Source organism: Castor canadensis, chromosome 2 (assembly GCF_047511655.1).
Source record: "Castor canadensis chromosome 2, mCasCan1.hap1v2, whole genome shotgun sequence".
In the NCBI taxonomy this organism is placed as follows: Eukaryota; Metazoa; Chordata; class Mammalia; order Rodentia; family Castoridae; genus Castor; species Castor canadensis.
The window spans coordinates 131,666,337-131,690,552 of NC_133387.1; the positions used below are offsets into that span (position 1 = coordinate 131,666,337).

The following is a 24,216-nucleotide window of genomic DNA, read 5'->3' on the forward strand; positions in this document are numbered from 1 at the left end:
CAGCGACCTCCCATCCCTCCGTGTGACCTCAGCCTGCTGTGCCCACCCACCCTGCTGACCCCGCGAGCGTGCTCGGGCTTGGAAAGGCACGTCTGTGGGTGTGAGAGAGGAGCCACAGCAGACGGTGACCGGGGGGAAGGCAGGTAAGTGTCTACTCTTGGTCCCATCCCGGCTTGGGGACGCGAAGCAGGGAGTCCAGCCGCGCCTGGTAGGCTGCCCGCCCCCTTCCCCCTCCCGCGGAGAGCTCTGATGTTCCCCGCGGTGGTGGAAGAGGGTGTGTGGGTGTCAAGGACTCACAGACCAGGCTCTGCTGTCAGCTGCAAATGGATGAGGGCTCCACACTCGGCTTGTGAAGTGGGTGAATTGGGAGCTGGGGTGGGGGGCGGTAGGTGAAGGGCAAAAAGAGGAAAAAGAAATGCGGGTGAGGGGTTACCGAGCCAGGACCGACCTTGCTTGAAAGGAAAGGAGACGTGGCAGGCAGGGAAGTCGGAAAGATGAGGCAAGGGCGGGAGGGGCTTCTCAGCAGTCGGGGCCCTTTCGCTGGAGTCTGGGGCCCTTTCTGCAGGAAAGGGGGGTTGTTCTCGCTTGATTTTTCGGTTGGTCTTCCCGAAGCTTTGCCCTGGGGGCAGCAGCCTCCGATGAGGGTGGGGTGTTCCTCGGCCCGCAGTTTTTTTGTTTTTTTTTTTCCAATGGGTGCAGGAGAGAAGGATACGAGGGTAGAGGGATGTAAAGGGGGTGATGGTCAGGGCGAGGGCAAGATAAGATTTCTCGAGGTGGGGGCTGCAGCTGGGGGTCTTGGGGCTCCAGGGTCAGGTCACCATGGGATACGGTCTCAGGCTCCAGAGACGACGAGAAAAATCCAAGAAGCCCGCAAAGAAAAATCACCCCCCGCCACCACCCTTGGCACCGTACCCCTCCCCCCAGGCCCCACCACTCCCCGCACCGCCTCCCCCCGGCCGCCTCGTGCTGCCCCCTGCGTTGGGACGACCGACCCACGGTTCTGATTGGTCGGAGACCGGGAGGGGGAGCCGAGGGCCGGATTGGCTGGCGGGGCCAGCGCAGGGCGGGGCGGCTGATTGGCGGAGCTGGCCGAGGGGCGCGCCGCTGATTGGCTGGGGACGAGGAAGCAGGAAGGAGGGCGGCGGAGGCTCCGCTCTCGGGGAGTTTGTGGGGGAACCGCGAGCGGCGTAGCGGATCCCGGAGCCCGGCCCCCGCCGCTCGCCCGTCCGGCTGTCTGCCCCGCCCGTCCGGCCCCCGCCGTCCGCCCGCCCCGGCCAGGCGCGCCCGCCCCCCCGACGGCCCCGCCCGGCCGCGGCCCCCGCTCCGCCCGCCCGGCCCCGGCCCCCAGGAGGAGGCGCTGACGCAGCAGCGTGGAGCCCGGGAATTGAGCGCCCCCGGGGGGTTCCAGCCGCCGGATTCCAGCCCGGCCGGGGCCTGCGGGCGCCCAGAGCTGCACCGTCCGCGCCGCCGGTCCCGGTGAGCTAGGGGCCGGGGTCGAGGAGGGGGAAGGGGCGGGCGGGCGGGAGCGAGCCAGCGAGGTAGGCGGACTAGCAAAGGGGAGAGGACCGGCCGCCCGTCAGCGCGCCCCACCGAGCGCGCCGCGGCGCGCCGCCGCCCCCGCCAGCCCGGGAAGGGACGGACGGACGGACGACGCGAAGCAGGTGCGGCCGCCCGCCCGCTCTTGCCGCCTCCCTCCCCCGGGTCCGGCGCCACGGTCCCGCCATCGGGGAGCGCGGCGCGCCTCGAGGTGACAGCCCCCGGGGGCCGCCCGCCTCGCAGGCCGGGGGCGGGGTGGGTGGCGGCCGCAGGGTGGCAGCTCGGCCGGGCGGCGGCGGCGCGGGCGTCCCGGGCTACGGAGGGCGGGAGGACGCCGGTTGTTTCCTCGCCGCGGCGGAGCCGGCTCTTCTCCGAGTGCGCGGGCGGCGAGGCCCCCGCCGCGCCCCCTCCCCCATCGCGGTCCCCGAGGCGAGGGGCCGCGGCCGGGGGCGGCGCCGCCGGATCGCCCGTTCGGGGTGGGGGGCGCCCTCCCGCGCTGGAAGCTGACCGGTTATCGCTGGAGGGGGTCTAGGGGATGGGGGCCGCGCTGGGGCGGGGGGTAGTGTAGATCCGATCGGATCGGGCTGGGAGGAAGGGAGGCGCCGAAGACGGAAGGGGACCGGTTCGAAAAGCGAGTGTGGGCCGCGGGAGGCCCGGCGGGGACCGTGCGGGGCGGCGGCCGAGTCCGAGGTGGAGCGGGGGGAATCGAAGTTGTCAGACCGCCTCCAAGTGACAGCGGGACCCCGTGCTCGCGGCCCGGCCTGGTCCTGCCGTGCTCGACCCGCCGCCTCTCCTCCGGGGCCGGGGGCCAGGTCAGGTCGGGCCGGAGGGGCCCGCTCGGCGGTGAAGAGCCGGACAAAGGCGGCGCCCCAGCGGGCGCAGGTAGTGGCATCGGGGAGGGGAGCGGGCCCGGGGCACCCACCCTGAGGAACCGGACTCTGCCCTGGGGACTGCGGGGGCCAGGGCGTCCGCCGGGAGGAGCTGCGGCACTGGCTGTCGGCTCCAGCCGCTGATAGCCTCGCAGCTCCGGGAAGAGTGGGGTCGACTTGGCCAAGGCGGAGGGGCAGGTGTGGGGGGGTGTGTGTGTGCACTGTGCGCCTTGGCTGCTGGAACCCACCGAAGCGACAGGTCCGGTGAGCCTTTCTAGAGCCTGCCAGCAATGAGGATTTTCAGCAAGTCCCCGAGGTTTAACTCCATCTGGGATGTCTCTTAGTCTCCCATTGTCGGCAGTCTTTAAGAGCATGGAAGACTAGTTGGATTGGGACTAGGTGACACCTTTCCTCAAATGTGCTTGGGCAATTCTACACCTGCGTTGGGCACTTTTCCTTAGGCAAGAAAGGACACACACGGGGCAATGAGAAGCTGAGTAAATCCAGGCAGAAATTTAATGAAGATAAAATAAGGTTTCCAGTTCTCCTCCTTTGTGTCACCTGAGACTCTCCCCACCTTTTTTACCTCCATGTCTTCCACAAAAAGGAGAAAAGGGTCTTAAAGGGGACCACATGTCTCAAAAGGACACCACTGTCCTTGGTCAGCTGGAGGACATTTGGGAACCACTGGGTTAAGCTGTGAGTCTCTCAAACCTCACTAGTGACCAGCTCTAGGCTGGGTTCAGTTTGCCCATTTAAAAAATTCACTCAGAGCTTCTGTGCTCCCTCATCTGACCCCATGCCTAAAGGAGGATTGGGGTTCACAAAAAGAGGAGACTCAGTCTGTTTAGAAGGTGGTCTTTTACTGAGAAGTCTGGGTTGTAGTCCCCCCATCTCAGTAGTGCTGGTTAGGAGGTGCTCTCAACTGTGGTTGGCTGTACACCCACCTTTGGAAAGGTGCCTTTCAGCCCTGCCACAGGGGTAGTAGGTCATGTAGTCAATTCATTGTCACCCCCATCCTCCTCCCCAGAAGGGTCTAGACCCCAGCCTGGGTGGAGTCAAGGCTTGTGGGCAGAGACTGAACTTTGTTCTGAGAATGTAATTGTATGTCTAAAATCCGGAGAAGGCTGAAGAGTCTCAAGGCTTTGTGCTTTCTGTGGAGCTACACACTATGTGATTTCTTTTGGTGGCAGTCAGAAGAGGTGACTGGTCTGGCTGCTGGAATGTGAAGGGGAGTTAGTGCTCTTGCCTAGTAGGACAATCATGCCAGTCAGATCCCTGTTTAGGAGAGTGGACTCTGGGGAGTTGAGCCAGTATTGAGGTTCTCCCTTTTGGTATGTCCCTTCCCTTCTTCCTTTCTGTTGCTGTCCCAGTGTCAAGCCTGTGTTGTTGGCCGGCCTCCTTTTCTCTCCTGCTCCCTCTGCTTCTCTTGTACACAGCTATCATTTCTTCTTGAAGCACCTCTTCTACATGTCACTTCCTTACCCACAAAATTGCACTGGCTCCCCTTTTCCTGCAGCCTGCCCCTAAAGTCCCTAAGGCTCTTCCCTAGTCATGTCATGCACAGTTGTCTCCTGCCCTTTGCTCCTGCCACTCCCACCCTCTCCTTTCCTCCCTCCCATCTGTCTGCAGTCTCTCTGTGGCTCAGGCCACTCCAGTCATCTGCTCTAAGCTTGTGACCCTGGGTTTTCTAACATGCTATCATCTTGAGAGGTTTTGTAGAATGGAAGTTTCTTAAGGACAGGGATAATATGAGTGTAAACGTATGTGTTGTGTGAATATTCCAGTGTCCCTCATCTAGTGCTGTGCATGTTGTTTTTGTTGAATGAATAAATGACTGTTGGGTTGGATAGGAATAGAAGGTGGTGTGGGGGGGGAGGGGTGTGGACAATGACCTTCCCTTCATCTTCTCCTGAACTGGTCAGTATGGAGTCCTTGAGGGAGGGGGTTCTCTGACCTTCCCTGTCAAAGGCAAATGGGACATGTTTGGGGGAGCTCTGTTTAGCTGCTGTTTTTGATACTTCTGATGGTGAAGATTCAGTCCTGTGGATTGCTCACTTGACACCATATAGATGTGAATTGGAAAAGGGTTGTAATCCTTTTTCCTCCTACCCCACCAGACCATTCTCTGTCCCCAGCTTTGCTGTTCTTATGCAGTTTTCCTTGTCCATGCTAAATGAATCCATATGTTTTATCTCTTCTCAGTCCCGGTGTAAATGAGGGAGAAAACGTAATCCTGAGAACAGAAAACAAAATTCTGGGGCTGACCTGTGGATAGGACTTGTAGGGTTCATTTTGTAGGAGGTGTTTCACTGACTTGGAGGCACAGTCAGCCCCACTTAAGACCTGTCAGAAAGGACAGGTACTGTCCCAGCCCTCTTAGAACTTGGTTTTTGTTCACCATTAAGCCTGGACAGTGGGGGAAATGGGAAAGAAGACTGGTGACTGGTTTGTAGCTAGACAGTGAGAAAACATACTGTGCATCCATCCTCTTTTCCCCAAACCTCCCTTTTGTGCCCCATTTTGATGATTAATGGACCAGCCTTTCCCTTCCAAGCTGGAAGGCCACCCCTCACAGTTGCTATGGCAATGCAGACCGCTCCCCCCCCTCCCCCCCCTCCCCCGGCAATTAAAAAATCCCTACTACTTCTCTCCTCCTACTGTAGCAGGAGAAAAGCTTCCTCAGGATATCTCTCCTGGGTGCTCTCCTCAGCTGTTCTAGAACACGATCCTTCCTCTCTTCATGGGATTGCCTGAGTTTCTTCACCCTGAGCCAGCAGCTCCTAGAACACTTCTGTCTGGAATGAGAGAAAATACCTTTTTGTTTATTCAGTCACAATGTGAATTAAAACCCAAAAGAGCCCACCTCTCTCTTCCTTTTGGGTTAGAGAAAGTGTTCTCCACACCTTCGGTATGTAGAAGAATGAGTTGGGGAGCATTTGACATCCACAAAGGAAATTTCAGTAGACCTGAAAGGGATTCAGTCTCTGAGCATACATACTTCAACTTGGAGTCCTGTGGGGAGCTGCAATTTATTTATTTTCATTCCTCCCCAACGCTCTGTCCCAGCACCCAGGAGGACTTGCTATTTTCTTTTTATCTGTTCTTATTCTTCTTGGACTTGCTCAGGCAACATCTGGCCTCAGCACCCTGTCGCAAGGTGAGTCATTAAGGAGAAAAAAAAAAATTAAGGAAAAAAGTCTCTGGAGCTGAGAAGTTGCTTGTGTTGAACTAAGGCTGCCAGCTGAAGCCTCCAAGTTTATGGAGCATTATATGAACAGCCTTGACATTAAAGGGCTTCCTTTTTATGAATGGGTTGTGAAGAATGTAAATAAAGCAGCATCTCTCAATGGGGAAGCATTTTACATAAGCAGTACTACCCCGGCCCAAGTATTTATGGGAATTTGCTAGCACAGCCTGGCAAGGCTCACTTCCTTTGTGAACTTGCCATTGTGCCAGGGGACTTTGGAGGGACAAGGAGAGTGTGCTTTGGTTCTGAGGACAGCCCCAGCACTCTGGCTCTGCATGACTCCTGGCCTTGACTTGATGGGCCAACTCAGGGTTGAGAGTCTTTTAACAATGAAAAGATGGAAAATCCTGTGTGTAGCCAAGTACGCATGAAGATTAGATGCATAGGCTCCCAGTGCTAGGGGTGCCAAGATTCTGCTCCTGACCCCTCTGGCTGCTTACACCCCCCCACTGCCCAGGTTGGGACATAAAGAGGTCTTAGATGTTGAAATCCTGCCTGATTTTATGGGAGGCACCTAACTGGTAAGTAAGATGGACTGGTTTGAATTTCAGCTCCTTTATGTTTCTCCAGCTCACCTCCTGGTACTGCCACTAATGAGCAGTAAAATGTCTAAAGGGCGGTGGAGGAAGAGCAGCAGTGTGGGTTGCAGATGGCCTGACAAGTGCCTCCGTGCCCCAGAGCCCAGCCTAGCCTTAGCATCCTCATGGGGGTGTAGGTGTCCTGCTCCAGGTGACTTGATCTGGTGGATCTGGTGAGCAGGCGGCAGGATGCAGTCACATCCAAGACTTGTGTCTTAGGGGAGGGGGGTTTTCAACAGCTTCTTTCCCCAGTGAGAAATGTCTGCAAGGATTGTTATTCACATGAATAAAATAGCTTTGTCCTTGAGATCCATTGGAGCCCTGATTTCTTTCTTTTTTTTTTTTTTTTGGCCCGGGGTTGGGGGGAGCAGTGAGTTGTCTCTCAGTTTGATCAATTGGATCAGATTTCCTGAATGAAAAAACAAGTGAACTTCTTAATGTTAACTGTATCAACATCGGGTAAGGTCTTGAGTCTAAATATTTTTTCTTGCCTCAGTTCCTTTTCTGGTGGGTTTGGGGAGGAAAGATGCGTTGAGCCCTAGCCTTGGGTAAGGGGGTAGACCTGACATTTTTCTGCCTCTGTCAGTTTCCTGCCACAGAGGACAGGGGTGGCCCCCACTTAGAACTCTCTCCAACTGTAGCTTCCTATCTGAAATGTTGGGATAGCATGGTTTGTTGCTTATATCCCATTTGGCCAGGTGGTTTAGAGGGAATCCTTGGCTTTTAGGGGATCTTTGTAGAAATCACAGGGAAGTTGTTATTAGGGTGCCCTTGGTGCTAGAAGATCCTGACAAGTCTTCCAGAAGGAAGGGTAGAGTCACATTTCCAATATGACTTGCCCTCCTCAATAGTGAGGGATCCCTTGCTTTGTACTTTGAGGGGCTCATAGAATATTAAAAAAAATATATATGTCTCAGAGAAGACTGAAAATACTGGGATTTATTTGCCCCAGAGAGAGAGAGAGAGAGAGAGAGAGAGCGCGAGAGAGCTGAGGGGCAGTTACTTTGGCTGTCTGGGTTGAGACAACTAGTTTCTTATTGCAGTCCAGGCCAGGGAAGGAGACTTCACCTGGGGTGAGAGACATGCATAGACACTTGAGGGGAAGTTTATAGACTCCTTTTCTGGACTTTGTGTAAAATCAGTACATCTATCTTTGGAGCCCTTCACCACTTTCTAGGTCATAAAATGGGTTTGTTTCAAAAGCACATGTAAGAGTTTGTTGGGAACTTTGAGCCACCTTTTCTGTAAAAACACTTTTTTTTCTTTTTGAGACAAGGTCTTGCTCTGTAGCTAGACTGGCCTCAGCCTCCTGAAAACTGGGGATTACAGGCTTGTGCCACCATACCTAGCTATAGGAACAATTTTGTAAATAATGGGAGAGGGGCAGCCTTCAGGTGCCATTTAAATGGAGTACATCTGCAATTTCTTTATGGCAAAAGTTCAGGAATAACTAATAATCTGTTGTGATGGCAACAATTAACAGAAAATAATGGGCTGGCAGAGTGGCCCTAGTGGTAGAGCACCCACCTGCTAGGCGTGAGGTCCTGAGTTCAGACCCAGTACTGCCAAAAAAAAAAGAAGAGAAAATAAATTGGATTTACGAGTTTCTTCAACTGTTGGTCTGTGACCAGGCAGCTGTCCTTTGAGGCCCTAGTGCAGCATGTCTATGTGGAAGTGTGAGCTCTGGGCTGAACACCTGAATGCCCCACCTCTGCCTTCACTCACAGCAGTGTTGTGGCAGGGTTTGGTTTTTGGTTTTTTTAACCTCTTTGTACTTGTTTTGTTCTCCTTAGGTGAGATGCTAACAACTGCCCCCAGGGCTGCTGTGAGGGTAGATGTCAGTGTGCTGAGGAGGTCCTGGTACACAGAGGGAATGGAACATACATTAGTGGCCTCCGTGGTGAATCAAGATTTCCCAGTCCTGCATACTCAGGGGATCTAGGGCCTGAGAGTGTTCACTTGTTCTTTGTTGCTGATTCCACCTTCATATCAGTGATGGTCTTTTCTGGACATAAGTGTGCCTAGTAACAAGTGGAATATTTTCCTGAGGTATCTGGGCAAGTTGGGAGAGAGCAGAGTATGATAATGAAAGAGGGTTGTCTTATGTAAATATGAGAGCTTTCCTAAAGTTACTTAGTGACTATGGACAAGTCCAGGAGGCACAGTGAACTCCTGGGAATGGGAAGAAGTGGGAAGTCAGAGGGCTCTTGTTCTGGGTTCCAAGTGGTGCCATTGGCCAGCAAGAAACATTATACAGGTTGAGCAGCCCTAATCCAAACATTTGAAATCCTTCAGTGGTATTCAAAAAGTATTAAATCTGGGAGCATTTCAGATTTGGGGGTTTTGGATTAGGGATAATCAGCTAGTAAAGTCTATACACATATTCCAAAATCAGAAAAACAGAAATCTGAAACTTCTAGTTATAAGCATTTTGGATAAGGGATCTTCAACCTGTGTGGGCTGGACAAGTGGGCAGCAGATCTTCATTCATTCCACACACTTTTATTAAGTTCTGTGTGTGCAATTTAGTCCTAGAGAAAGCAGAGCCCACCTGCCCCCCATAGAGCTTGCATCCTATTGGGGTGGCTAGTCATTTAATTGGGAGATAATTAGATTATGTGCTCAACTCTGGTGGGGTTTGCCAGAAGGCCTGGTCTTGGGTCTTGTTCCTCACGGCTGGCTCATTCAGGAGGTTAGTGCTCTGTGGAGAAGGCCTGGAACAGAGCTCCCAACGTGACCTGGCAGGCCAGTTTCTTCTGTTCAGGACTGGTGGTAGCACCTTCAATTTTGGCAAACCATAGTAGTAATCTAAGCTGTTGGTTTTTGGAGTGCCTGTGTTGTGTTTGTTGTTCCTGCTTTTTGAGATGGGGTCTCACTCAGTAGTTGGCCTCAAACTCCTGGGCCACTGATCCCAAACATTTTCTTTTCTCTTCCTCCTCCTCCTTCTTCTGCCTCTCTTTTTGTAGTACTGGGGTTTGAATTCAGGTCTTAGTGCTTGTATTTTCTTCTTTTTGGTGCTGGTTATCAAATCCAGGGTCTTGCACATCTAGATGGAAGTTCTGCTAACTTAGTAAGCATTCTCAGCACTGTCCTGGTGCTTGAACACATCCTTCTGCTCCTGGCAGCAGGTGCACAGAGCAGTTTGGTGAGCTGTAGACATGTTTTTTAAAGAATGATGCATCAGTAGCATCATTCTCGTTTGCTGAAGGCCCATCACTGAGCTTTGGGAGCCCTATCCCCATTCCTGTTTGATTTCTCCAACACTGTTAACAGCCCAAAGCAAATGGGTCCTGCCCCAGGCAGGGTTTACTTCTGGTCCTGTCTGGGTGGGAGATCCTGTGCCCCAATCTGTAGTAGTCCTCCCTGGAGCCCACTGAGGTGAGTCTGGGAAAAGTTGCATTTGTCTGTTGCCTTAAGACTTAAGCCTTTGTCTCTGGCCCCTTCCTGCATCCCAATGTTTATGAAAGGAATTTCTCAGAGTGCTGCCCTCCCTGCTGAGCTTTGTTCCCACAGTTCACCTGATGTGAAGTAGGCCGTCTGTAAGGTTTGATGAAGTCCCTCCTCAAATGTGCCTCTGCAAAGCTCTCAGCCATGCTCTGAGCCTGTCACACAGTGTCTTGTCCTATCTTGTACCAGTCTATGCTCCAGTTTCTCAGTCTTTTGTGTTTCTTTCAGCCCTTGACCTGGTACTTACAGGGGGAAGGGAAAAAGAGGGAGCCTATATTAAGTACCTACTATGTACCAGGCACTCCGCTAGGCACTTTACACATGTTCTTACTTATTTTAAACCTTACAGCAATATTTGTGAACAGGGGAAGCATGGCTCAGAGTTCAAGCCCTTGAACAAGCCCAAAGTAGCTTCCAGCCTGGTGGGGGACTCATCTCTGTTGTGCACGGCTGGGGGCCGCAAATGATGGCTGAATGGGCCAAGGTTACAGGATTTTCCCTGTGTCTGAGAATAAGCAGGTGCTCTGGCTTCTCACAGGAGCTGTGCACCAGGAGGAGCTAGGGGAAGGCAGATTGCCTAAGGTAGGGACATGGACCTTTAAAGAAAGCCCCCTAAAGACTAGTTTGTATTGCATTTGATTACCTTCTAATTTGTTAGGGTTTCTTAAAGTGGTATGAATAAAATATAGTGCCTTCTGCCCACTGTCTTTGTTCAGGGATCTCTGTTATACAGAAGTTTGTAGACCCTAGGGGTGCCCTCTTGTCTCCCCACTCTCTGTCCCTACCTAGAGGAAAGACCATGCCTCAAGACTAGGGATGGTTCCTAACCATATGAGATTATACCACCTCTGCTGTTACTACCTTCCTGAACTTGCGTTTCTGACATACAAAGTCAGAACTTCCCCCTCCTCACCAGAATCTACAGGAGAGGAATGTCTGGCTGGCTTTGGCTCTGAAGCTAGAGGTAAGCAGAGGTTCTGAAGCCTTGGGTGCAGCCCTGGGCTTTTGTGTCTGGGCTGTCCTGCTGGAATGGTTGGCATGGACAGGAGTAGGTAAAGGTGGGACCTGGATGCAGGGCTGGACTGGCATATGCACCACAGCATACCTGCATGAAGTGGGTTTGAGCTTTCCCAGCATAGCTACTCATTCCTGGTTCTCTAGGCACTCAGAGCCCCAGTGTGGTGGGTGAGGAGCAATGGTCTGACAGGCCATAAATATGGGTGGTGGGCCTGGTTCCACAGGTGGCTACCAGACTTGAAGACATTAAAACAAGCCTGTGTCCAGGTGAGTCATGCTAGTTCATTTTAGTTGTCCACCATTCCTCCTCCCCAGGTTTATTGAGGGTCCAACTTGGTTACAGGGTGAGTGAGTACCCGCTGCAAGTGAGACTGAATGAGCACCAAGGAGGCAGGGCTTGTGGCCAAAGCCACTTCTTTCTTCAGGGGCAATGCCTAGGGTTGGAGCTCTGTGCTGTCAGAACCAAGACCTTCTGTCATGGGTACCTTCATTGAAGCCTCAGACAGATGCCAGAGCAGGCAGCACACGTGCCCTCTGACCCCGTCCTGAGTCTGGCCCTGCCCTTGGCCTCTGAGGAACTTGCCTTTTAAGTTAGAGCTGTTCAGCGTTTGTTGGGATACAGTTTCTGCCCCTATCCTCTTGCTGTGTTACAAACTAAGCCCCTCTCCCATTCACCCCAAACTGACTCTGCAAGGGAAAAGGACCAGTGTTGTCATCTTTTCTTGGGGTGGACACTTGGGTGTTCTTGGCAGTACAGGCAGAGTTTTTGGATTTCTCACAGCCTCAGGAAGAGGCTGGCTTCCCAGTAAAGCTGCCCTGGTACTGTGGGGAATCACTAAGCCAGGTGCCTCCTCTGCTGCCTGGAGGGAGAGGAGGGATGCTGGTCTGCTGGCTCCTGCTCTCTCCACAAGGCAACTCACTAGTCTCCACTACCTGGGAGTAATGTTCATTTCCATTTTAGATGAAGAATTTGAAGTTCAAAGAAATTAACTAAGTTGCCCATTTATTTTTATTTTTATGCCATGCTGGAAATGGAACCCAGGCTTTGCTCATGCTAGGCAGTCAAGTCTTCTACCTCTGAGGTACACCCCAGCCCCAGCCTCTACTTCCCTTTACCATAAGAGTTACAGCAGCTTCACTTTCATTTTCCAATGAAGTAACATCAACTAAATTAAAATGAAAGGGAGAGTCTGCCTTTGTGCTCTTGCTGCTTTTTTTCTTTGGTAGGGGCTCTTGACAGTGTTACTCCTTTTGGAGGTAGGAGAGGTTATTCTGCAAGAGAACATGGAGGAGGACAATGCTAGCTCAGCCCAGTTGAGTGACTAGCTATAAATGGAGGGAGGTAGCTGGGGCACTGCCCCTCTTGGCCCTCACCCAGGTGACAGCTGGTCTGCCCTTACTCAAGACCCCATGACACTCTTATGCCACTAAAAGTAAAGCAAAGTTTCAAGTGCGGTGTGTTTAAAGGAGGGTTCAGAAGGACAAGGGGACATAGCCTCAGTCCTGAGACACTGAGGGGGTGTGCTGGGTGGGTAAAAGGAAGAGCAGGGGCCAAAGATAAAGGCTTCTTTTTCCTAGGGGCAGTCTACCAGTGATCTGTGCTCTCACCTGCCCTTCAGGCCCCCTCCCTCCTTCCTTTCCCCCTCATTGGAACTGGCAGCCCAGTCCTCCAGGCCGCTAACCTCCCTTTCTGGAGTCTTCAGCCAGTACAGAGCAGGTTGCCTGTACTCTGCCTGTGCAGCTTGAGGGCAAGAGACAGGACATCTCGCCCTTTCTGCTTCTGTGGGGACAACTTCTAGCCCTGGGCAGGTTCAAGTTCAGACCCATCAAACACTGCAGTCTTTCCTAATTTCCCCCTCGGTTTTGAGACTGATGTGCTGGGGGTAGAGATGGCTTGTTTGCTGACTTTGGAGTATGGTTGTGGGGACTTGGGGTTCGACTTGCGGTTCTCTGGGTCTTTGAGCTCAAGGTCCTCTGGGCAGCTACTAGTCTTCAGGGCAACTGTTCAGAGTTGAGGATAGCCAGACTGGTTTTTCCTAGTGAGAGTTTGCTTGACACTGGGTAGGTGAGAGGTAATCCGCCCTGGGAAGTCCCTCCTGAGTACCTCTCCCACAGGGGCGGAAGAGGGGGGATCGGTCAGGACATGGACGGGACTGGGGGGGTCTGGGGCTGGATTACCTGTGCTTGGGGACAGAACTTCCCAGAGAGGAGGAGGGCAGTGCTGGAGGAACCCAGGATGTCTTGTCCCTTGGCACTGGTTGAAAGTTCTGGATGAACTAGTGTTAAGTGGGAGGACCAACAAGAGGATTGGCCAGGCTGGAACTGGAGCCAAGCCTTGCTGCTTTCCCAAGATCTTCCCCCAACCAGCCCAGCTGGACCACCCTCTGCAGGTTGGAGGGGCCCCAGCAGGCTGGGAGCCCCTCCACTCAGCCCCACCCCAGGGAAAAGCCACTACCAAGGTTCTCACAGTGCTTCAAAGCGTGACTCACACAGTTCTCCTCTGGAGTGAACTGGAGTACAGCAGCAGCAGGAACAGGCAGCAGAGACCCCATCCTCTCTTGGACAGTGCTGAGGCAGCGCCTGAGGCAGCACATGAAAGCTGGGAGTGATTTTGCAATGTGCTTTGATGGCCCAGCATGTTTTTAGCGGGCGATGGGGGTGGGGTGGTGGGGGGATGTTAGCAGATTCAGTGGAGACTGCTATGCCTGATTTGGAAATGGGACTTGCACCCTGTGATTATAGGGGTTCCCTTGATGTCCGTCCCCTGGGCAGTACCCACTGTCCCTGAGAGACAGAAGTGTGAAATGGGAGGTTAAAGAGAACTGTCTTCCACAGGGAATACACTTCCAGGTTCTGGGAATAGGCTCCTGAAAGTGGAAGGTGTATAGTACAGTTGGGGCACTGTCTCTCTGTCCGTTTTGCTTTGGACCTTTTGTGTGCCGAGAGAAAAAGAGTGGTGGCAGGTGTCCCAGGACCTTAGGATTGTCAACCATGAGGCTAGCCTCAGCAGGCTGCTAGAGAATGGCCAGTCTCCCTGCTGCTAAGAGTCTTTCCACTAGCATGGTCTGTGCTCAGCCTGTCCTGGCTCTCTTTCCCATCCACCCCCTCCTTGCTCTGTACTTGGTGTCCATGTCCTCAAAAGCAACAGGCCCAGGTGACCTCAGCCTTGGCCCCAGCCGTTCCCAGGCCCAGTTCCTTTGGTAACTTGGGGCCTGTCGAGGGGCTTCAGCTGTGCTCAGCTGCATGGTCTGTTCATTCATCCTCTATCTCCAGGCCCCTTGGGGGTGGGGAAGCTGGACCTCAGCTTTCCTAAGAAATACAGATGCACTGCTTCTGCTGCCTGCTGCTTGTTCTTTGCTCAGCCACCTCCTGCACAGGGTGCAGTGCCCAAGTTTGAGAGAAGGGTCTGTGGATTCTATGCAACGGGGATGCTTTTGAGCGTGAAAGAAACCACTGCTAATAAGCATTCTGAGCAGTCAGGAACGGGTCCATCCTGATTAAAGCAGGAAAGAGTCTTATGGAGCCCAACAGATGCCTGGGATTTTTAGCATCTCTGTCTGCACTTCAGGAATGAATGGATTTACCTTCTGCGACTCTGTCATGCCTGGGGCCAATCTCTGGTCAATGGCAGGTCCCCACATGTGTATGTCCAGAGCAAAGCCTGGCACATTGCCTCCCCTTTCCAGTTTTCCAAGTCCTTTCTCGGGTGAGGGTTGCCCATGCTGCCATCACCCAAGTCAGTGCAACATGGCAATAGAGAGAAGGTACCCCGTGACTCCAGCCACTGGCCCAAGACAACAGGAACTAGCAGGGAAGTCCTCAACAATCCCTGGGAGCCCTTGGGCTTGGGACTTTCAGGGTTAAATCTTGGCCCAGCAGGGACTGCTCCCAGCTCCCAGTAGAGTGAGTGTGAATAACAATAGCAGTGGGGAGACTGAGCTGAAAAGCCTGGGCCTGCTGGGTGGGAGGTTCACTGGGGTTGCCTGGTGAGGGACAGCACTGTCTGGCACCTTACCTGGTGCAATGCCTGTGCTTTGGGTTGGGGAGTAGGTAGGAAGTGGACAACTCAGTAGTCTGACCATAGCCCCCTGCAGTTCTGCATTGCCTTGGCCATAGCCACTCAGCACAGCACTGCTGGCTTTTTCACTTTGAACTGGGGCTCCGGCTGCCCCAAGTGCATAGTATGTGTTTGATTGGGGGAGGGGGATGCCTGGTCACCGGCATCTTTTCTCTGGAGGCCTGGGCTCCATCTCCCCCATTCCCACTGCCTGACAGCTTGCCTTTTTCATGGTAAAACTAACAAGGCAGCCCTGGTTTGTCTCCTGAGTTAGTTCTGATCTTTCACCCTACACTGGCCCTAAGGACTACCTCCTACCTTGCGCTCCTCCGGCCCAGGCCCTCTTTAGGGCTTTTCCAGCAAGATCCACTTGTGGCCCTCCAACTTCGTGTTCTAGGTAGGGTCCTCAGAAGTTAGACTTGACCTCTTCCCTAACCTAGCAGGCAAGTTCCCTGTCTCATCTGTGGTATCCTTCTGTGGCTGGCTTGGGAACCCTGAGTTGGGGGAGGGATTGGTGATGTTTTGGTAATGCTTTTGAAGGAGTAGACAGGTTCTTATCCACTAAGGCCCCTTCCTGGCTCTGCGTCATCAGACCCCACTCTGGGGTCTGCATTGCTCCTCAAGCTGTCCAGACCTTAGGTCATAGGGACCCTGGGCTGAAAGGATAGTGGAGGAACCAGTCCTTGCATAGCTGCTGGTAGCCTGATTCCACTGGAGACAGAGTAGGGGCAGTCCATACTTACTTCAGGTGAGGCTGGGGGCATTGCAGTAGGGAAGAAAGCAGGCACAGGCAAGCCAGGTGGGCTCTTCTCATTGCCTGCCTTATGTCCTGCAGGTTGGAGGGACCCCATGACACATACTCGGAGGAAGTCCTTTCCCATGCTGAGTTCTGGCCCCACTGGCCACAGGGAGCCCTTGCAGATGGAAGATAGCAATATGGAGCAGGGGGCTGAGGGTGTGGAGCCAGGCATGCCTGAGAGCCCCGGGCACCTTACAGGGCGCCGCAAGAACTACCCACTGCGGAAGCGCTCGCTGGTTGCCGAGAAGCCAAAGGCCTGCAAAGTGCTGCTGACTCGCCTGGAAAGTGTGGCTGGTCCACGCAGTGCAGATGAGGCCGATGAGCTGCCTCCTGACTTGCCCAAGCCCCCAAGTCCTGCCCCATCCAGTGAGGACCCTGGCCTCGTGCAACCCCGTAAGCGGCGCCTGGCCTCCCTCAACGCAGAGGCCCTCAATAACCTGCTGTTGGAGCGAGAGGACACTAGCAGCCTGGCGAGCAACCGCCGTAGTCGTGGGGGAGACCCCCACCGAAGCCGGGACAGGGCCCCCGGAGGCTGGTCCTCCTCCAAGAAGCGATCTCGACTGGGAGACCTGGGAGAAGGAAACCGGGACCTGTCCCCAGAGCCAGCCCCTGATGAAGGTGCCCGCCGAGATGGAGACTCAGCTCCCAAGAGGCTGGCTAGCCTGAATGCAGCTGCCTTTCTGAAACTGAGCCAGGAGCGAGAGCTACCCCTTAGGCCTCCTCGTGCTCATGCAGAAGCAGATGGGCGCTCCACTGAGCCCCCAGCACCCAAGGTCTTGCGGCCAAAGTGGGCCAAGGTCAATGGCAAGAACTATCCCAAGGCCCGGCAGGGAGCAGACTCTGGGGAGGCTGCAGGCCCACCTGGCTGGCAAGAGCACCCTGAGGAGCTATGGTCATCTGCCACTCCTCATGGTTCATCCATCCAACCACCTTACCAGCCCCTTAGCACGGCTCTGGAGAGTCCCTCCGGGCTGCGCCCCCACCTGCCTCTGCTGATGGGTGGGCAGGCAGCCCTGAAACCAGATCCTGGGCGCCCAGGCGAGGAGTCACCTGCCCCCAAGCAGGAACTACATCAGCCCTCTTTCCCTGCACCTCAGCTGCCCCCCCTGCCAATGCCTGGCAACCCTGCCGACTACAGTGGCCTGTGTGGAGGGCCTGAGCTCACTGCACTAGGCAGCTTCTACCTGTACTGTGGCCAAGATGGGCTGCAGTGTGGGGGCTATTCCCCCTGCCCCATGGTCCCTGAAGGCAAGCTGTCTCCGGTGGCTGCCCCTAATGAGGGGCTTCTCTTGGCCCCCAGCCCAGTACCCTCGGGTACCCCTTTCCAGCATTCTCCCTGGAGCTCCTCTCGCTACTGCTCCAGTGAGGACACTGGAGTGAATGGCTACAGCATCTGTGGAGTGTTGCCCCTGCCTCTCACCCATATTGGCACTGCCTGTGGCGGCTGCCCCTACAAAATGCCTTTTGCAGCAGGTAAGCCCTCTGGGGAGTGAGATGTTCTGGGGAGTTTCTGAGACATAGAATTTCAGGAAGCTGGACTGTGGTTCTGGGCACGAACCCTTTTGGTTCTGACTACTACCTAGAAGGCAGGGGGCTTTAAAAAGGGATGACTCCCCTCATCTGTGCCCCAGGCCTAGAAGCATTCCCAGGAGAGGGACCCTGTATGTAGCTCCTGTGGTCTGCTTTGCCCAGACTGTCGGTGGAGATTTCTTGACCTGGCGTTTGTCTAGCAATGCAGTGTGGAAGGGGCATGAGAGTCTCTCCTCAGTCAATAGATTCCCATTTTAGACTTTTTAGTTAGATATTGAAATTAAGGCTTTTACTAAGTCATTCCCATGTCTCTCTGTCCCCCCTTGCAAACTATCAGTCCTTTCCAAGACCCTGGACTGTCTGCGTGCTGGCCCAACTCAACGTTCATGGGAAGGTTGGTAGTTCCAGGTTCAGGCAGTGGTGCCAGGTACAGTAGGGCTGCTTTACCCTGGCCATTCAGGTCTTGAAAGAAATAAGCACCCAAATGTGGCATTACCTTGCTAGGTGTGGACAGGGTGGGCACACCAGAGAATGGAGCAGCAGAGTTTCCCTGGCATGGTTGGAGTGGGATCAAGGCCTACAGCTCTGGTGTCTGCCTTCCTAGCAAGACCCAGACAGCTGCATGACCCACGGCCAGCTGGTGAGATAGCCCTGGACTGCGAAGGTGTCCCACCTGCCTCTACAAGCTGCCTCCCCAGTTCCTGGGTAGAAGTGAGGTGACTGGAGCCATCCTAGCCAGCAGATCCACACTGTGGCTGGAGAGGGGAGGACTGGCCTTCCCAGAGCTCTCCCCTTCCCCCACACCCTTTCTTGTCAGGGTCTATAAAACAACTTTATACACCACTTGGCTCTGGCCAGACTGGTTGTATTAGGTTCTGGTGTGAGTTGGAGTGCTAAGAAATGGGAGCAGGCTGCTCCTTGGGCTTTTCCTTCTCTTTTGTGCCCCTCCACAGCTAGACACCTACCCCTCACCCTAATAACAAGGCCACCAGTAAACACCATGTGTCAGGCACTGTTGTAAGTGCTTTACATAGTGAGGCCACAAAACATGTAATTGGGCACAGACTCTGGAGCCAAACTTCCTGGAGTGAAATGTTCTCCCCTACTTTCTTTTCATGTGACCAAAGGACAAGTCAGTAACTGTTCTGTGTCTCAGTTCCTTCAGCTGTAAAATGGGAGTTGTAGTCCCTGCTTTGTAGAGTTGTTGTAGGATGAAATGAGTTAAATCCTTCAGAAGGAAAGCAACCAGGGAAACCTGTAGGTATTCGTAAGTGCTACTTAGCATTGCACTGAGGGGCAGAGTGACTTGCCTGAGGTCACATGGCTGGTAAGTGGCAGGTGTGGGACTCATACCCCAGTCTGTCTGGCTCCAGAAACCCTGCTCCTAAGCACTGGCAGCCCTAGAGCAGCCCATCAGAGCTAGCAAAGTTTTTCCACCATTGCTTCTTCGTTCAGCTCGACGGGAAGATGGGAATGTCTGCCAGCCCCTCTCCCAGGTAGAAAAACTCCCCTGCCTTCCCCTGCAGAGGCCCTGTCCTATCTGCCACAAAGAAGCAGGCTCTGGAAGCAGATGGGTGAGAGGAGTTAAGTTTGTCCTTACCTGCATTAATCCACTCTCCTTTTTCTAGAAGGCTGCAGGTCCCTGGGCCATCTGGAATTTCCTCTTCCAGAAGTTGGCCACCCAGCCTCACCTGCCCACCCCCTTCTGGGATGCCCTGTACCCAGTGTGCCACCTGCAGCGGAGCCTGTCCCCCATCTCCAGACACCTACCTCGGAGCCCCAGACAGTAGCCCGCGCGTGCCCTCAGAGTGCCAAGCCTCCTAGTGGTTCCAAGTCGGGTTTGCGCACGGGCTCCGGCTGCAGGCACACTGCGAGGAGCAAGGCTGCCCGCAGGCCCAGTCATCCCAAGCAGCCGCGTGCCCAGCGTCCACGCCCTCGCCGCCGTCGCCGCCGCCGCACCAACGGCTGGGTGCCTGTTGGAGCGGCCTGTGAGAAGGCTGTCTATGTCTTGGTGAGTGCCAGTTTGTAGCTGAGGGGGAGGGGAAGTAGGGACAGGGGGCCTGCAGTGAGATAGGTCACTTTAACCTCAGGAACAAATCATGCTAATCCAGCGCACTTCCTGAGCCCCTACTGATCCTGTACCACATGTCCTGGGGAGGTCAGGTTGCACTTAGTAGCAACCTGTAGTTTCCATCTGTCACTGACTCTTGTGCAGCTACCTGAGTGTCTTCCACCTCTCATCCCTGCTAAGTCTGTGCCTTTGGTCCTGGACTGTAGAATGGGAGACTTTCTGGAGTGCTTTTAGTAAGTGTGTATAGGGGACATTGGGATGGTAGAGAAAATTAGTGCTACAAGAACATCTGGGAAAGTGAAGAGAAAATTTTTTTTCTTTGTTTTTTGAGGGAGGGTCTCATATAGCACAGGCTGGGTTCAAACTTGCTCTGTAGTCCAGGCTGGCCTCAAATTTAGGATCCTCTTACCTTGGCCTCTCAGGTGCTGGTATTACAGGTATATATCACCATGCCTGGCTACTTCTTACATTTGATACCAAAACTAGACTAAGTGCTTTTTATTATCCCCTGTAATCCTCACTATACTCAGTGGTGTATACCTCATGGTCCTGTAATTACCCCCATTTTACAAAAGAGGAAACTGAGGCTTAGCAACAGATAAAATGATTTGCCCAAGGCCAAGCTGCTCAAAATTGTGACTTAAGAGTTCAAAACCAGATAGTCCCATTAGGGATGCTGGGGTGCTTACAGAGAGCTAGCTGTAAAGGCACAACAGAAGCTTTGGGCTCCTTTCCTATCCCTGTTCCGATTCCCCGTCCTTTCTTCAAACATGGGAATTCCCCATCCCCATCCTGTCCCTGGCAGCCAGGCTTTAGAGAGAAGGATCTAGCAAGCAAACATACTTAGTGGTTTAACTATCCTGGGGAAATCAGAGAGAGGATGTCATTCCCTCCTTCCCTCCATCCACATTCTGAGTGTGGCCCTGAAAGCCTGTTTGTGTCATTGGTTTGTTACCTAGGATGAGCCAGAACCAGCCATCCGAAAGAGCTACCAGGCAGTAGAGCGGCATGGAGAGACAATCCGAGTCCGAGACACTGTCCTCCTTAAGTCAGGCCCAAGAAAGACATCCACACCTTACGTGGCCAAGATCTCTGCCCTCTGGGAGAACCCTGAATCAGGTACACCCCCTCAGGCTGGGAGCCCACATGGCAGCAACCTTCACCAGGATTGTAGGCCCCTAGTTGACCCCTCCATGGAGTTTGGCTTGGCACCAGTCTGTTTCTGGCACAGTCTGCCTTCCACTCAGCTGGGGTCTGTCTACTGCCGAGGCTGTGAAGACCTTGTGTCTTGGGTTGGATCATTAACCTTGCTAGTCACCTGTCCCCCTACCTCACCTCTCAGTGCTTTCTCTCTGACACCCTTCATGCCTAACAGCATTCCAGACCATTGAATGCTTGGCCCGGGGCAAAGGGATATGGGTAGCTGGAGCCTGCGGGATTGGGCCAGGCATGCGATTGGCCAAGCCTCTGGTAGGCAGCCAGCTCTCTGCCTAAGTAACGAAGCTTGCCAACTCCAGCCATGACCTCTTCTGTTGTCCCCAGGAGAGCTGATGATGAGCCTCCTGTGGTATTACAGGCCTGAGCACTTACAGGGGGGCCGCAGCCCCAGCATGCACGAGGTGAGCTTCCTAGCAGGGGCAGGGAGGGCAGGGTGGCACAGTGAGAGGTGGTGGCTCTAAGACATGGCATGGGGAGGGAAGCCATAAGCAACCAAGTGCCTGGGCTTGCCACCTTGGATGCCAGAGAGCCTTGGGTTTTGCCTCTTTCCAACATGGCCTTTGTCTTCAAATGAGGACAGAAAAGGAACCCTAAGGGCAGGGGCTGTCAAAATGGGAGGAAGTGGATGTGCCTTGACAGCAGGAGTAAGGGGGTAGAGCTGTACATCTCACCCCTAGTGTCGCACGAAGCGTGAAAGGAGGAGAGACAAGAGTTCCCAATACCCCAAACTCTCTATCAAGTGGTAGGCCTGCAAACTGGTGGTCATCCAGGCTCATCTTTTATTTCCTTTCCCCTTGCAGGGACTTTTCATCTAACTGGGAAAATGGGAATGAGTTTCAGTTCCCTCCTGGTCCGGGGTGGGCAGTCGGGGTTGAGGAGTCAGTGACAGGGTGGACCTGACCACTTCTAAGTAGGGTGAACCCTGAGAGGAACCCAGAAGGAACACCCAGGATCAGTAGGTGAGGTGTACCTACACAGAATCTGAGAAGCTCCCTGGTCCCAGCAGGGGGATAATTCCTGCCTTACTCGTGGAGTTAGGTGCCTCTTTCCAGCTCCTATAACCAACCCCTCATGTCTCCCTTTGAGCCTTTGCAGAATGAAGTGTTTGCTTCGCGACATCAGGACCAGAACAGTGTGGCCTGCATCGAGGAGAAGTGCTATGTGCTCACCTTTGCCGAGTACTGCAGGTCGGTAGTGCCCTGCACTCTCTGGGGCCACTTGGGGGCTTCATGGGATTCCAGAAGAGATCACATTCTTCTCTGGGCCCTGTCTCACTCACCAGCTCAGAACTTTGTTCCTTACAACTTGCTTCACCAGCTGATATTTTTAGAAGAAAAAAGTACACTCTATGCTCCTGAGGTAGAGTAGCTGGATCAGAGTTGGGGGTGACAGTACTGCTCTGGAAAAAAATCTAGGGGAACTGACAGGTGATTGGGAGGGAGGCCCAATAGGTGTTGCTGGGAGCAGAGATGTGCTGGTGGGTGGCAGAGCAAATGTAGCCCCGGGGACAAGAGCAGAGGCAGCACCACCCCTTGGAGACAGGAGGAGGGAGGAATTGATCTTCCCACAAAGATGGCTGTGGTAAAAATAATGCATGTTCTCTCACTGCAGATTCTGTGCCATGGCCAAGCGCCGAGGTGAAGGCCTTCCAAGCCGAAAGACAGCACTGGTACCCCCATCTGCAGACTACTCCACCCCGCCACACCGCACAGTGCCGGAGGACACGGACCCTGAGCTGGTGTTCCTTTGCCGCCATGTCTATGATTTCCGTCATGGCCGCATCCTCAAGAACCCCCAGTAGCCTCTTTGTGCCCACACTGGGGCTGCCCTTGGGCAAGTAGGGCTCAGGGCAAGGGGCACTGCTTGAAGCACAGCACTTGGTTAAGGTGCCACAGGGGCATATGGTTGCTGGCCTGTGGTTCTCCTTGGGGGGAGGGCAGGGGCCTCTGTGGGTTCTGGGGCCACAAGGGAGGGAAGGGGAGGCCAGGGCATGAGAAAAGCAACAGAGCCCTCAGCTTGGCCCATGATGCCTGTTTGTGGTCCCCTGGGTGGAGACTCCTGAAGAATCAGTCTTCCCCGAGGCTGGGCTGAGCCTGAGGGACATGGGCTGACGAAGGGCGGGGTCGAGGAGGGGTAAGGTCCTTCTGGAACCAGGCCCAATAGGTCTATCTTTAGCCTTCCCCGGCTCTCCAAGGGGAGCAGGAGCCAGCTTTACCTCACCCACTGTGACCCACTGCTTCCCCATCAGCCTGGGACCAGGCTCTCCCAGATTCTAGCATAGCTCTGAGCTTATTCTTTGTAGCATAGAGTGCCAGAGTCTGGCTTCCAGAGCATTGACTTCCTCCTTTTGGACTCGGGACCTTTCCCTGGCTTTCTTTTCCTCCTTTGGGCCCTCCCCCCTCAGTAGCCACTGGTGCTGGGACACTTTGACCCGGCCTTTGCAGTCATAGGTGTGGCCCACCTGTGGCAATCAGCCTCCTGTCTGCTTCCTATTGAGGGCTACCCAGCAGGTCTGGCTTCCCAGAAAGTTAACTGTCAACATGGGGTTTGTCATGTCTGGGAGGGCAGATGGGTGCTGGGAGAGGGTGGGGGGCAGGGGGCAAAGAGAATTGCTACCTGATTTGTTGAAGATTTTTCCTCTTGCCTTACACTTGGAGGTTCTGAGAAACCTCTTGCAGAACTTCACACATGATTCTTCAAGCCACACCCACCCAAAATCAAACCAAAGGAGTGCTGTGGCTCCCCTTGCCCTGTCACCCTTCCCCTAGTCTTTTGTAGATTGCACTAATTACATCCCAGTGAGAATCAACACTGTATCAGTCCACAGACCTGCTGAGCTGCAGCCACTCACTCTAGGAGCTAAGGACCTGCATTTTCAGTTTGTTCCCATTGTCCAAGGCCCTGTGCTCACCTGTACTGCTCCCCAGAGTAGATTGGTTAGGACTCTCGGCTCCTGTTGTCCTTGTCTGGATCAGGCCCTGGCCCCAGGCTCTGTGAGGAACTGGAGGCCTGGTTATTTCCTTTGTGTACCAAAGAGGAGCATGGTGGGGAGAGGAGTCGGGTGCTGTGTAGCTTGGGATTTCCACAAGGGTATGCCCCAGGGACAGGAGCCAAGAAGGGCAACACTGGGTCCTCTCAGTTGGGAGGGGAGACACAGGCCCAGTAGACTAAGGAGGTGATGATGGTCTGGCAGGGGCTACAAACGGAGGTGGAAGTGAATCCTGAGGGCAACCCCGCAACCCCGGAGTCCTGTCCTTAGCCTTAGAAAACGGGTTGCTCCTGACTGGTCATTGGGCTGGGTGAGGACTAGAGGCTTCAGAGGCGAGTCTGTGCTTGGGAAGCTGAATCCCAAGCCTGAAATGAAGGGGCTTGGGTCTGCTTGTATTGAATAAGCTGTTTGGAGGGAGGTGGTGGTCTGGGGAGGGCGGGGCAATAAGAGGTTGACAAGTGGCGTTGGAGGCCCTGGAGAGCTGGCCTGTATATTCCCAGGGTGCTGCCAAGGAGCCCACCCTCACCTATGGGAGAGGTCAAGGCCCCTCCTCCCATGAGGTAGGGCTACTGCCCAGAACTTATGCTTTTGAAATCTCTTAGATGTGGAAATATTTTTTCGAACCTGAAAATGCAGCTGGTAGAATTTCAATGGAAGCATAATCCATGTAAAATATATTTTAGTTGATATTTTGTAAAATGCACTTTTTGTGTGTGTCGATCCTGGTTTCCCAGATCTGTATTTCAGTGTTTACAAGGGAGGGGGAACCTTTCCTTACCTCCCTTTTGACAGAGATTAGAAGTACTTCTTTAAGAGAAAAATAAATTTGAGAAATTGTATTGATTTAGAAAAGGA

At 53.8% G+C, this 24,216-nt stretch overlaps 1 protein-coding gene across 9 annotated transcripts; it reads left to right on the plus strand.

Moving 5' to 3' along the window:
* The first annotated feature begins 235 nt into the window (after nt 1-235).
* On the plus strand, nt 236-24,216 carry Bahd1 (bromo adjacent homology domain containing 1). Of its 9 annotated transcripts, none has more exons than XM_074065677.1 (8): nt 236-354; nt 15,590-17,026; nt 17,421-17,477; nt 18,712-19,094; nt 20,114-20,273; nt 20,697-20,773; nt 21,459-21,559; nt 21,984-24,216. In XM_074065677.1, exons 2-8 carry the CDS (start codon nt 15,604-15,606, stop codon nt 22,171-22,173), a joined length of 2,391 nt encoding a protein of 796 aa, XP_073921778.1. In that variant the 5' UTR covers nt 236-354; nt 15,590-15,603; the 3' UTR covers nt 22,174-24,216. The 9 variants fall into 9 exon arrangements, with proteins under 9 accessions (XP_073921778.1, XP_073921776.1, XP_073921780.1 ...); XM_074065675.1 differs by lacking the exon at nt 236-354 and adding an exon at nt 1,323-1,476; XM_074065679.1 differs by lacking the exon at nt 236-354 and adding an exon at nt 1,323-1,476 and having other exon boundaries at nt 21,468-21,559.

Coding starts and splice junctions, on each gene's coding strand:
- Bahd1 (XM_074065677.1), top strand. CDS start 15,604: ATGACACATACTCGGAGGAAGTCCTTTCCCATGCTGAGTTCTGGCCCC. Junction 19,095..20,113: donor AGAAGGCTGTCTATGTCTTG/GTGAGTGCCAGT, acceptor TTTGTTACCTAG/GATGAGCCAGAACCAGCCAT. Junction 20,274..20,696: donor CTGGGAGAACCCTGAATCAG/GTACACCCCCTC, acceptor TGTTGTCCCCAG/GAGAGCTGATGATGAGCCTC.